General features: G+C 36.5%; 2 protein-coding genes across 3 annotated transcripts in view; both read left to right on the top strand.

The window, feature by feature from the left end:
- The window catches only part of LOC133841484 (AF4/FMR2 family member lilli), a 36,403-nt gene extending 25,200 nt beyond the window's left edge, over nucleotides 1-11,203 (top strand). Inside the window, exons 2-4 of one of the 2 annotated variants that reach the window (XM_062274007.1) lie at nucleotides 3,512-3,694; nucleotides 9,582-10,000; nucleotides 10,062-11,203. In XM_062274007.1, coding sequence (XP_062129991.1) covers nucleotides 3,512-3,694; nucleotides 9,582-10,000; nucleotides 10,062-10,914 — 1,455 coding nt within the window. In that variant the 3' untranslated portion in view covers nucleotides 10,915-11,203. The remainder of the gene's footprint in view (nucleotides 1-3,511; nucleotides 3,695-9,581; nucleotides 10,001-10,061) is intronic. The other variant, XM_062274008.1, reaches the window with a different exon arrangement.
- Nucleotides 11,204-11,293: 90 nt separating this feature from the next.
- On the top strand, nucleotides 11,294-13,242 carry LOC133841485 (eukaryotic translation initiation factor 4E1). Its single transcript, XM_062274009.1, has 4 exons — nucleotides 11,294-11,819; nucleotides 12,474-12,548; nucleotides 12,606-12,793; nucleotides 12,857-13,242. Exons 1-4 carry the CDS (start codon nucleotides 11,488-11,490, stop codon nucleotides 13,015-13,017), a joined length of 756 nt encoding a protein of 251 aa, XP_062129993.1. The 5' UTR covers nucleotides 11,294-11,487; the 3' UTR covers nucleotides 13,018-13,242.
- Nucleotides 13,243-13,455: the final 213 nt, after the last annotated feature.

The raw sequence follows: 13,455 nt of genomic DNA, 5'->3' as shown, positions 1-13,455 counted from the left end.
TTGCAATTGACATTTGTTGGCAGCCAGCGAAAAATTAGCATGCCAAAGCCATTTTGCAATGAGGTCGCCAGCAGCCGTCTGTTTATGCGAATTGTAACGCGCATTTTAATTAGATTTTGATTGAGAACATGGTATAATAAGCAGCATAAGGGCAGCGAAGAGAGGGAAAAACAAGAGGCATGTGTGAGCTCCAGCATCATGTAGATTGGATTACGCTGGCAACAAAACATTGCTGTTGCAAATGCTGAGCGGAGCGGAGCGTGCATCTAATGGAAACCCAACCCAGCCGCTAACTTTGGGAAATGGATCTAAAAGCGTCACACGAGCTGAATATGTAATTGTTGTCTGTAGAAAAATGGCGGAGGGGGGAGCTCAGTTATTAGCATAATAATAATGTGCAACTGTGCAACATCGCTTTAAAAAGATACTTTAATTGAAATGCGCAATAACAATGCATATTATATTTATGCATTATTAATATTTGGTTAGGATCGGTTAAAGAACTTAAAGGTTGATAATGTTGTATATTTTGAACTTTTAGTATATTATATTTGTATGTATAACTTTTAGTACATTTGAATATGAATCGGAACTTCAAAGTATAGAATATATTTCGTATCTTTTGATTCTACCAAGTACAGCTTTTAGTATATTTGAATATGAAAATTTTAAAAGTTAATCAAATTATTTGCTACATTTTGAACTCCGAGGTATATTTTGATTTTTTGGTACAACTTTTAGTATGTATGTATAACTTGTAGTATATTTGAATATGAATCTGAACTTCAAAGTTTAGAATATTTTTTGTATTTTATGGTTCTACCAAGTGCAGCTTTTAGTATATTTGAATATGAAAATTATAAAAGTTTATCAATAACTTTTAGTATATTTGTTTGTATAGCTTGTAACTAGTATATTCGAATATGAATATGAATGTGAAACTTTTAAAAGTTTTTCAAGTTATTTGGTATATTTTGATCTTCGAAGTATTGAATTGAATTATATTTTGAATTTTTTGGAATACCAAGTACAGCTTTTTTATTTGAATACTAATATGAAAAATTTAAAAGTTTTTTAAGTTCTTTGGTATATTTTGAACTTCGACGTATATTTTGAATTTTTTGGTATACCGTACTACCAAGTATAACTTGTAGTATATTTGAATATGAATATAAATGTGAACATTTTAAAAGTTATCTGGAATATTTTGTGCTATAAAATACTTCTTGAACTTTTTTAGTATATTGAAATACCAAATATAAGGTTTAGTATATTTAAGAATTCCTTGGGTATGTTAATTGTGTATATTTGAACAAAAATTCAGTTCTCGCACTGTTTTGCTTTTATTGTAAATGGATAGCTGGTATCACGCAGTCGAGCACACTTGGCTGTAGTTTACTCACTTGATTAATATCAAAAAAATGATTGAAGCTAAAAATCAAGTTTCAAGATTGAAATCTTGTTTCCCTTCTATACTAATATCTTCTTTCAACAATTCTTTTTTTTAAATTGAAAAAAATATAAAAATCAAAATTTTTTTTCCTACATTTTAGAATGTCATGTTTTTGGGAAGCATTTAATTCTAACACATTCAACTTTTAATGTGCGCAGCATTTATTTAAAAGTCTTAAGAAAGCTTCACAAAACAATATGTTCGTTGAAATTTGTGTAACCTAGTAAATTATATAATTAATAAATTAAACAAATGTAACACACTTTGAGGACCATAAACACAACTCATTTGCTGTGCATTAATTAGTTGATGCACTTTAAAGTAAACTTGTATGAAGCGAAATGAAAACACTAATTAACAAGCGTTAAAATTGAACCAAATTGAGTGTTGGCCTTGTCCACACTTAATACAAAATCGAAAAAGTGGGCGGGTCAGCCACAAATGGCAGAGACTTGAAGTTTAATATTATGGCCAGTCAACAAGTCAGGTAATTTATTTAAAGAAGGGTATGTTTGAAGCTGGATGAAAGAGATTTTGCGTTCATTATTGTGCCGATGATGATTATCAGCTGAGGAAAGTGCGCAACAATTAGCTAATTATTTTTTGGTAGACAGTTTTTTTTAAATGCGGGTCAAATGGGCTTGTGAATTGTGATTACTTTTAAGCACATGGCTGTTTTCTTTTTCTATGCTGCATTGTGGGTCAAAGTCTTTGAAAAAATGACGTTATAAAAGAAAAAGTAAACCATGAACATAAAGCCCAAAAACAAAAAATGTTGTTATATGAAAACAAAACAAAAACAAAAGCAGAAAAAAAACCAAAATATAATATGGCGCATAACTGAGAAACGGGTTCTGCCAGACAGACAGATAACAAACAGACAGCAAAAAACTGAAACTGAAACTAAAACTACAACTAAAAAGCTGCGCTTGAATAAATGTTGAAAATTTTAAGTATACCAGAAATTTATTGCAGCGCATTTTTTAATGTAGTGTGAAAAAAAGCGCACTGGAAATACATATGTTGTTAGATGAAATGGAATCGCAAGAAAATAAAACAAGTAAGAAAGCTATAGTAGAGTGTGCTCGACTGTGAGTTACCCGCTATGCATTTTTAACATAAGCAAAACAGTGCGGTATTTTTCTTGAAATATACCAAATTAATATACTAAACAAATACTAAAATATACCAATGAAGAAGGCTATAGTCGAGTGTAGTCTACTGTGAGATACCCGCTTGCAAAAAAGTGCGGTAGTCTTAAAATATGCCAAATTATTATACTGAACAAATACTAAAATATACCAAAAGCTATATTTGGTATATCGATATACAAGTAGGAAAGCTATAGTCGAGTGTGCTCGACTGTGAGATACCCATTTAGAAAAAAGTAAAACCCTGCGGTAATATTTGAAAAATATACCAAATTAATATACTAAAAATACTATAATGTATGAGTGAAGAAATCTATAATCGATTGAGCAAAGCCGTGTGGCTTTATTCTTATAATATATCGAATAAATATTCTTAAAAATACTAAAATATACCAAATGCTATATATGGTATATCAATATACTATTACAGACGCACATATCTATATTGTATCGTCTGTTAACGCTGATCAAGAATATTTAGATGACCCCTTCTGCCTCTTACTTATAACACCCTTTTACCCTATGGATACCGGGTATAAAAAGCGCAATGGCGAAAAGCCAGTTGCAATACTTGTACAAAATTGTGGAAATGGCAAAAAAAAACAAAAACAAACGAATGCGTTGTAAAACAATTTCTCTCTAATTAATTGTGTACATTTAGTTGAAGGTGGGGGAATTTGCTTTAGTTTCGATTTAGTTTATTTTGTTTGTGTATTTTATGTGTGTGCATTTTCCGCTTTTGGGCCTTGTGTTTATGCGCCAGAAAAGTGCGAAACATGGCGCAACATTGCTGCCATGTTGCAAGTGCCACCCAGGGAGGTTGCAAGCAGCGACAACATTGTTGAGATGGCAAAGCTGTTGGCTAATTTAACGCGCATTTTTTCTAATCTGTTGACAACATTTGCAGGATGCCGCACCCAACAACAGCAGCAACAACAACAACAACTACAACTTGGCACAGCATCAACAGCAACCACAGCAATCGGCGGCAGCAGCAGCGCAGCAACAAACAGCACATGAGCAGTCGTTAAATGTCGAGGCTGTCATATTGCAAAATCAGGTGGATACATTGCAATGGCAATTGAAGCAGGTGAGTGCAACAACAACGAGAATGACAACGACAACTTGCAGATTGAAAGACTTAAGACACAAACCTCGCATGTTAGTCAGACAAAAGACTTAAGACACAAACGTGACTTCGAGCCGCTCACTTTGCATTGTTAACTATGCACAACTATATTCTGCCCTTCTCCTGCCTCCCCCTGCCCCTCTACTAAGCAGACCTGCTCCAAATACCTTCAACTTCAACCTGTTCCCTTGACTTGTCTTTGTCTTTTGCTTTTTTTTTTTATCTCTCTGCCATTCTCGACTTGGCAGCTTGTGTTCTCACGCCTAATACGCTCATAATTACCACTCAATGCCAACGCGAAAGAGAGACGTTGTTATCCGCCTGGCTTCCAGCTTGCTTTTCCCTGTCTTTCCCCTCCCATTCCTCTCCCTATCCTCCACTTTCTTGTCTAGGCTTTTCAGCGCCATGTTAAGTGGCCTTTGTTGTTGTTGTCGGGTTTATCTATAGTGTTGGCAGCAGCATTTCCTTCATTTGTTTTTCTTTATTTCCATTTCTTTTGTACTGTATTCCATGTTCTGTGTTCTGTTTTGTGCAGCTCTTCAAATTGATGGGTTGTGTGTGTTAGGGCGAATACGACGTCCAGAATAAACCACGTCCACACAATTAGGCGGCACATTCTTTTTTAACGCTTAATTATAGAGCCCGGTGGTCGTTTCAAGTCATTCTGTTCTATGAGTATTCTGTTCTGGTCATCATCTTATTGTCTTTTGGCTTTGACCATTTCCTCAATGCCGACATTAATTTTATATTTCCTCATTGAATACTGCATAGAAATGCTTAAAGATTACGACGAAAAGATTTTAAACTTTTTATAAAGGAAAGGCAACTTCCTTTATTAGGAACAAGTCGAGTGTGCTCGACGGTGAGATGCCCGTTTTTGAATAAAATCAAAACTGTACGGTTTTAGTCTTAAAATATACCGTAAAAATGCGAAAATTTGCCAAGGGTGTATTTGGTATATTGACATCCTAGTATTTTTAATAAAAGGAAAACAGCTCAGTATTATTCTAAAAATATACTAAATTAATATATCGTAAAAATACTGAAACATACCTATGGTTATATTCGGTATATAGACATAATAGTAATTTTATTAAAAGGAAAACTGTGTGGTATTATTCTTACAATATACCAAATCCATATACCACAAAAATACTGAAATATTTGGTATATTGGCACAGTAGTATTTTGAATATAAGGAAAACATTGCGGTATTATTCTTAAAATATATCAAAATAAACCGTAAAAATACTGAAATATACGTATGTCTATATTTGGTATATTGGCATAGAATATGTATATAAATTTACCACATTGTCAGTGAAAGCAACTAAAACCAGGTAGACAGTAAGCGTTCATACCGACGGACGGACGGACAGACAGACAAACGGACATGTCTATATCGTATCGTCAAGAATATACATACTTTATGGGGTCCGAGATGCCTCCTTCTCCCTCTTACACACAAAATTATAATACCCTTCTAATTCTATGGGAGTCTCGATCACATTGCGTAATTCCCATTAGCCACAAGCCAAACGAATCGACTTGACTCGCCTCAAAAAGAGAGCAGAAGACTTACCAAATATTTAGGCCAACTTCTTGGTTCTGCGTTAGAGTCAGTTAACCGGGTTAAAATTTAAAGCTTGTCTTGTTCCCAATACGTTGACTTATTTCAAGCATTTTTCCAATCCATATTTGAACCACAATGACCTTCAACTTTCTTTGCAACACTTCTTGTACAGATTCTATATATAATTCATCAGTTAGTGGCCAACAATGGGAAAATATTTACGCTTTCATTTCGTTTTAATGCGCCTCTTAAATGAAGTTGTCTGCAACCGAAGCTGTGTGTGTTTGTGTGTGGAAAGCCGTCGAGGTGCCAGGAAAATTGCAATATAATCAGTGATAAACATTTTCCATTTCCATTTTACTTTGGACCATGTCTATCGACACCGTGAGCGCTGCCAGCGTTTGGAATGTTAGCAAGCAGAGAAGGAAAACTTGGCAACGAGGCAAAAAACTGGGTTACAAGACAAACCAAAGGCGGTCAGCACGAGCAGCAGCAACAACAGCAAACTGGCTGCAGCATAAAAAAAAACTTCATTAAACTGCAAACAAATCACAGACGAAGCGTGGGCTGAGACCAGACCCAGAGATTTAGCCGGTTTGATTGATGGCGTCGATTGATTGCGGCGTGGACGGAAGCTTAATCTATGCAGCAATCCAGCAGTCCAGAGCGGATGCTGTTCCAGCTCTGAGATGACTTTTTAATGAACCAAATTTCAAAGTTGAGTACTGGGAAGGGAGGGAGACAGGAAGTGCGGCCAGGCAAAAGGCGATTCGCTTGTCAAATGCAACTGAAATGCGCATTAATGAATTAAACAAGGCATAACCGAGCTACAGGCATATTTCAACATAACTACAACTAATGAAACTACAACAATACAAATAAAAATACCTGGAGAGCGATTCCTACTCGACAACAACAACAACAAAGTCTCATCGCGTAACTCGCATTTTGCCATCTTCAGTGCAATAAACACGCAGTAGGAAAACGTTTGGCTGCTTAAACGGCAGCTGCTAAAAACCCCAAAACGGAAAAATGAACACAACAGCAACAACAACATCTGAAACAAGCAAAAAAAAGCTACTGTTGAGTGTGCTCAACTCGGTGATACTTGCTATAAACATTTTGGCAAATTTCGCTAACAATTTAATGAAGCAAACTAAATGAGTTATAAAAGATTTTTGCGCTCTGAAATTGCGTATGCAATAACTAGACTTTGGAAATCAAAGGATTCATGTAGATGATTCCTGTGATGACAAGATTCGTCCAAGTGAGACATTAGTAATTAAAAATACATGGATAAATAAATTCATCGAAATACCATATTTGATATGTTAAAAAATATATTTCATAAAAAATATAGTCTTTTTTTTAGAGTTTTCTAAGACGCTAGTTATTTTTCCTAAAATTTTTAAAAATAGCTTAAAAAACTAGATTTAGTTTATATATTTATTTAAAGTGATTTCTTTCGCTACAAGTAATATGAAATCTATTTTCTTTAGAGTGTTTCTTTATATAGATTTTATACACTCGTATATGTATGCTTTTTTCGTTTTTTGTAGAAACAAAAATAATATGAAATTTAGTACACAAAAGCAACAAAACTTTAATATTTGATGTGTACAAATGCGAAATTTAAAGTATCAGCAATTTTTAAGTTTTCCCTTTTTTTAAATTGATAATAATTTATTTATTTATTTGATTTGTAATTACGAATACAATACCGTATTGCAATGAATGCAATGAATTTGATCATAATACTAATATTCCAAAGAATTTTATTTTATTTCTTATTGTTATGTCTTAATGTGATAAAAATTAAATTTGGATGTTATGCTAAGGCAATTTTTTGGTGAGCATAGGAACTTTTGAAAGTGGTGCTATTTTTAATATTCACAGATTTATATTATGTATATTAGGTATATATATATAAATAGACAAACAGCATTATTGAATCTTTTCTTTACGCTGATAAGGAATTCAAATTAAGATTTTCGTTATTTTTTTTAAGATTTCATTTACATTTCTGCCTTCGATATCACAAAAACTATACTGCATTTCTACCAACCAAACTAGCAAGTATCGACATTAACAACGATTTGAACCGCCGCAGCAACTAACATCAGCAACAACCAACGACAGCAACAACAACTGCAACTGCAACTACAACGACAACTACAACAAGTCTTATGCAATCAACAGACTGGCTTGCTGGCCAAAATACACATTGGATAAATTCACCGCCTGCCAAATTGCAGTTGCCAATGATTTTTTTTTCTTTTTTGGGCGTCGTGTGAAACTCTTTTTTCCCTCTTTATTGGTGTGGCCAAATTTGGTTGCAATGTGGGCGTGGCAGCGGGAGATAAAATGGGCATATTGGTCAGGTGGCATCTTAACACTTTGAGTTGCCAATTTGGCAACGTGTTGCCTCTTAATTAGGCACTGGAATTATAATATCTCGCTAGCCTAAAGACTGTGTGCTATTTGGCTCGAGTCGTGATTCCATAAAAGTACATTGAAGAAAAGATATATATCAGATTTCAAGTGAAAGTTGAGAGAGGAGAGAGAGAGAGAAAAGTTCGATGACTGCTCCAATAGAAAATAATCACAGAAAACGAAAATTAACATAATCGATTAATCGCCGATAGATTCATATCAAAGATGATTTTCATTAGAGGTTATTGTGACACACGACACGCTGCATGCAACCAACGACCTTGCAACGTGCTGCTGCTGCTGCTGCCACGAAAGTGAGTGAAATGCGAAGCAGAAAAGAGATGATCGAAGAATGTGTTAATACATTCGCAAAAGAAATACAGAAAGCACAGACTTTAAAAACTGGATCTGAGTCTGAGTTATTAGAGCAGCGAGAGAGAAAAACAGTTACAAAGAAAACAACAAACAACATTCCAGCTGATTGGGAAAATGTGTGCGAGAAAAGTGCATAAATCAGAAAAGAAGAAGACACATACTCGTAACATATCACAAAAAGAATCTCAAATACCCTCAAAGATTGAAAAACTGTCCAAGCTCAATTTGCATGCAAAATTACTCGAGATAATTAGCATAACAAATTGCTACAAATGAATTTAAACTGCGCTGAGTAGACGAAGCGTAAAATGATATCTACAAGAGTCAAAGAGACAGACACACACTGTTGAACACACAAAGAACAAAGAACACAAACTGTTTTGAGACAATCAAGATTCCAGACTTGTTACGTTTACAACACGACAAAATCTCTGTTGCGCAACAGTCCCTGAATTATTATTAAATTTTCTACTGAGATCACTTCTGCTTAGCTTAAGACTCTCGCTTTGGTGGCTTATGTTAGCTCGAGTTAGAAACCTGATTTCGTTACACTTTCTCTGTGGGTTGGGCCCGTGTTTTATAGATCTTTGGCTTTTACAATAAATGTAAATCAATCTTTTCTTTTAGCAAAGTGAATCATATCGCTGCGAACATCTATAAAAGATAGTAACAACTCTGACAAATTACTTTTACTTTTACTTGATTTTTACTATTATTGTGCCTGTTTCTCTCATTTCTAACAAAAATACTGTTAATATTTGAAGTATTTTTTGTTTAACTGTCTTGAGTAATATTTTTTTTTTAGATTTAAGAGACTGGTATTTAGTAATCGAAACAAACGATAATGCATATACTATAATGTATCAGTATTAAACCGATACCTCTCTTGGGTGGACACTTTTGCAATGTTCATCATTTTTGTGGAGTTTTTAGAGCAATTCCGCCTCTTTTAAACTTTTTGTAGCCCTCTTTGAGGGTACAGTTTGGGCATCTTAAGGGTTTCCAAAAGGCAATTTTGCAGACAATTATTTGTTCTTAAAGTGAAAAGATTTTAATTAAATCTAATGCTTTATTTAAATCAACAGTAAAGCTGACGAAATCCCCCCATTATTAGTGGACGAAAGTTGCTCGATGATTAGTTCTTATTATTTTGAATTTTTGTTTGCTAACTTTTAAGAAACATTAAGATGTTCAGATCAATTTCAACAGATCGAAGAAGATTGCTTGCGACGATTTATTGATACCAATTCTTTTGATGTGATAAAATGCAAAATAGTTTTTAATATTTAAAAAAGACATATAATAAAGGTAGTTGACGTCATATCTAACAAAGGGAAGAAACCGTTATTATTTTTGTAAAATTAAACAGACAAAATCTTTTCATAAAACTAACTTAAAGACAGTTCAAGAACCAGCTGACAATATCTGTCAATATCTGTTCGTCTAATTTAATGTCCACTTTTGCAGACGGAAACGAATTGCGAAATGTATCGCGCTGTTATGGAGGAAGTTGCTCGCTTCTTCGAGCGCTATCAGCAACAACAGCAGCAGCAACAACAACAGCAGCAACAGCTGCAGCAGCAACAACATCTCCTGCGCCAGCAGCAAATGCAAGCGAATCGCCACAGTCTAGGCGGAGGCAGTGGAGAGCAAATCTCGCGTTCAAAGAGTTTGCATCATGTGCAGGGCAGCGTGCAAAGTGATCCCAATGGCTATACGGAGAACTCGACAAGTTCTACAGCGAACTCAGCCTCTGCATCGTATCTGCGAGCACGCAGCAGCACCAACTTGATGTTGAATCAATCGATGCTGACGATGAACGAGGATCACAATTACGAAAGCATTGCGCCCGCTGGCAGTTACAATGCCTTCAAGGATTTTACCTGGTAAGTGAAAATCGAATTGTGAAATGACAAGTAATTTAACTATTTGTGGCTTTTTTTGCAGGCGACGTTCGCCGAAAAAGTTTGGCGGCTGCAAGGCGCGATTGTCATCGCCGGAAGCAGCCGAGGAGAAACTGAACCAGGAGGCGTTTCGCCTGGCGCGCACCATACGCAATCTGTTGCACACATCGCAACAGCAACCGGATCTCACGCAGCCGCGTCATTCGATTGGAGTTGGAGTTGGAGCTGCAGGTCATCGGCTGTGCATGACGCAAAAGACGAGCTCAGTGCTGACGCTGCACAATGCCACAATGGATGCTACGACGCCTAGTTTGCCAGCTGCCAAGACAAGCAGCAACAGCAACAACAACACCACCGCAACTGCCACAGCAACTGCCACCGCTGCTGAGATGCTCTTTCTGCGCGCCAACACAATGCGAGACTCGCGTCTCTCGCTGCGCAGCTCCACCGACAGCTCTGTGCATTCCACCATCTCCTCGACATCGTCATCGAAGCTGGAAACCGACGAGGAGATCAACGCAATAACCACAGCCAACAACAGCAGCAGCAACTGCAGCACCAGCAGCAGCGGCAGCAACAAGCAGAGTCCAACCACTGGCTCCAGCACTGAGGATGAGAGTGGCTTCAGTTCGATTAGCTCCTTCCACGATGTCGGTTTGCCGCTGAGCTCTACGCTCATTGGGGACACTTCGTCGAGACGCCTCTCGATGTCCACGGAGAGCCGCAACTCGACGCTGAAGTCGGCGCTGAATGTGGTGGGCGTGCCGACCTGCTCGCTGAGCAGCAACCAGTCGCCAGTGCAATCGCCCGCCAAGACGTACCGCAATGCCAATCGCTATCAGCAGCGCTTCTCGACGCTCTCCAACGAGGATGCAGCCGCTGTGCTTTGGGTTTAATCTCAACCCATTAACTATGTACAGTGGTTCTTTTCTCGCATAAATTATTTACATATTACATTTTAGTTTTTAATGATTTTTCTTGCGTTGCGTCGTCGTGAAGTGCCTCCTTCTTTTTAGTAGTTATTAGTTGTTGCATAAGTTGATGGCAACTTTCTTAAATACTTTTACGATACAATTTTATCGATTGCATTTTTACATTTAACGCTTTTTTTATTATATCATATGTATGTATGTAAAGTGTTAGGCTAAGTTTTGCAGTATTTATGTTTAATTGTGCAGTTTGTAACAAAATAAAACGACAACTCTAAAAGTTATATGACTGACAGTTAGTTGACTTTCGATTTCGATAGCATAGGCCTTAGAGCTTGTGTCAAAAAAATAAAAGGGACATTCTCTAATTTTATTCGATTCGTTGTTTCGGTTTTTGGCACGTTTCGTTTCGCTCAAAACTTTTCGGTATTTCTTTCCGCAATATTCCGGCACTCAACTTTTCGTACTTTCAATCAAGTGCATTTTCCAATTTTCTTTCCCAATCAAAGCAAAATCAATACCTAAAAAAAAGAGAAGAAAATGGCCAGCGCTGAGATCCAAATCCCTGAGCCATCGGTGTTCGAACCAAACAAGTTTTTGCAGAGCCGCCTCGAGCTGCAAGCTCAAGCGCAGTCGCCGCAATCGGCGCATGATGCCAAGCAGGAGCTGCAGAAGCCACGGGATCAGGAGCTGGAAGGAGCTAATAATAAAAGTGTGCCCGAGCAACAAAACGAGCAAACATACAAAATCGAATATAAACATCCACTTGAGCATGTCTGGACGCTGTGGTATCTGGAGAACGATCGCACCAAGCACTGGCGGGACATGCTCAATGAAATAACACAGATTGACAGTATCGAAACATTCTGGAGGTGAGTGTAAAGTTACCTTATCTTATTATACCCGCTATATAATTTTGTGCCTCCATGAAATGTTTGTAACAAACAGAAGTAGGAATCTCCGACCCTATAACGTATATACAATAAATGCTTAATCAGTATCAACAGCCGAGACGATATAGCCGTGTCCGTCTGTCCGTCCGACTGTTTGAACACCTATATCTCAGAAACTATAAGAGATAGCGCTATAAATTGTTCGACAGCTCTTGTTATGTTTGCACGCAGCTCAAGTTTGTTTCAAATTTTGCCACGCTCACTTCTTCCCTTGAAAATCCACGAAAGCCGAACGCCTTCTTACCAAGGACCTTAGTGGAAGTGGCTGATAATCTGGCATATTTTGTACTTTATGGTATATTTTGAATGTAGTACAATATGAATACAACAAATATATATTTGTTAAATTTTGGTATTTTAACGGTATATTAATTTGGTATATTTCAATAATAATACCACAGTAGTACTATATTAAGTATAGATTTAGGTATTTTTAGGTATATTAACCATTTTTTTGGTGTATGTACATATAACATATTCAAAATGTGCAGCGGGTATCTCAAAGTAGAGCACACTCGATTGTAGCTTTCTTACTTGTATTCTATTAATCATAATTAACTCGATTACTTTCAGTTTGTACTACACTATTAAAACACCATCGGAACTCAAGGTTAACTGCGATTACTATATGTTCAAACAGGGCATTCAGTATGTATAAAATACTATATTCTTTCATTTACTAAATTAGTTCTACTCCATCTGCAGGCCCATGTGGGAAGACGAAGCCAATATCAAAGGCGGTCGCTGGCTTTTCACAATGGGCAAGAGCTCGAAGGATGCACTCGATCGCGTATGGCTGGACATCTTGCTCATGATGGTGGGCGAATCCTTCGAATATGCCAGCGACATTTGCGGCGCTGTCGTAAATATACGCGGCAAAAGCAATAAAATTTGTAAGTTAATCGAATATATTAAACTTGACGAAAATCTTACTCATTTATTTTCGATTTCTACAGCTGTCTGGACTGCGAATCACACAAACGAATTGGCTGTCTTGGAGATTGGCTTTAAGCTGAAAACATTGTTGCATCTACAGTCGCATAATTTGCAATATCAACTGCATTCGGATGCCATGTCGAAAATGAATTCAGGAGTTCGATCTGTATATAGCCTGTAAAGTATTCTACTTTGTATATTTACAGATTAGGATGGACAGCTGAGATAAGATTCGCGTAATTATGCAATGCATGTCGTTGAAGAATTGTGCATGTAGTATATGAAATTATTCTGGCATCAGCCCAAATTGTACACATTGAAATTCCAGCAAATTCTGTCACAAAAAATGCGTGTTCATATAGATTATACAAATAAAATTATTCGCCGTAAATTCGGTGAAACAGCATTGAATTATTATTTACTTCACTTGTATGAAATGTTGAATAAATGTTAGCCTTTCAAAGGTCGTAACTTCTGTGCATCCTTTTAAATTAAAAAAGGATATGTTTTTTTGGACTCACCAAGAGCTAAATCTATCGATTTGCATTCAAAGTTCTTTCAAATTGCTCAAAAATTTTTTTTGAAATTTTTTAAGGGGGAGGCATGCAAAAATTGGTCA

Source organism: Drosophila sulfurigaster, chromosome 3, assembly GCF_023558435.1.
Source record: "Drosophila sulfurigaster albostrigata strain 15112-1811.04 chromosome 3, ASM2355843v2, whole genome shotgun sequence".
Classification (NCBI taxonomy): Eukaryota; Metazoa; Arthropoda; class Insecta; order Diptera; family Drosophilidae; genus Drosophila; species Drosophila sulfurigaster.
Note: the sequence above shows the minus strand (reverse complement) of the source record. Positions and strands in the feature narration are given on the sequence as shown.

What these genes read in the sequence shown, in the direction of transcription:
- LOC133841485 (XM_062274009.1), top strand. Translation starts at nt 11,488, where the DNA reads ATGGCCAGCGCTGAGATCCAAATCCCTGAGCCATCGGTGTTCGAACCA. An exon ending in ATGTTCAAACAGGGCATTCA is followed by an intron (nt 12,549 to 12,605) that starts GTATGTATAAAA and finishes CTCCATCTGCAG; the next exon opens with GCCCATGTGGGAAGACGAAG. An exon ending in CGGCAAAAGCAATAAAATTT is followed by an intron (nt 12,794 to 12,856) that starts GTAAGTTAATCG and finishes CGATTTCTACAG; the next exon opens with CTGTCTGGACTGCGAATCAC.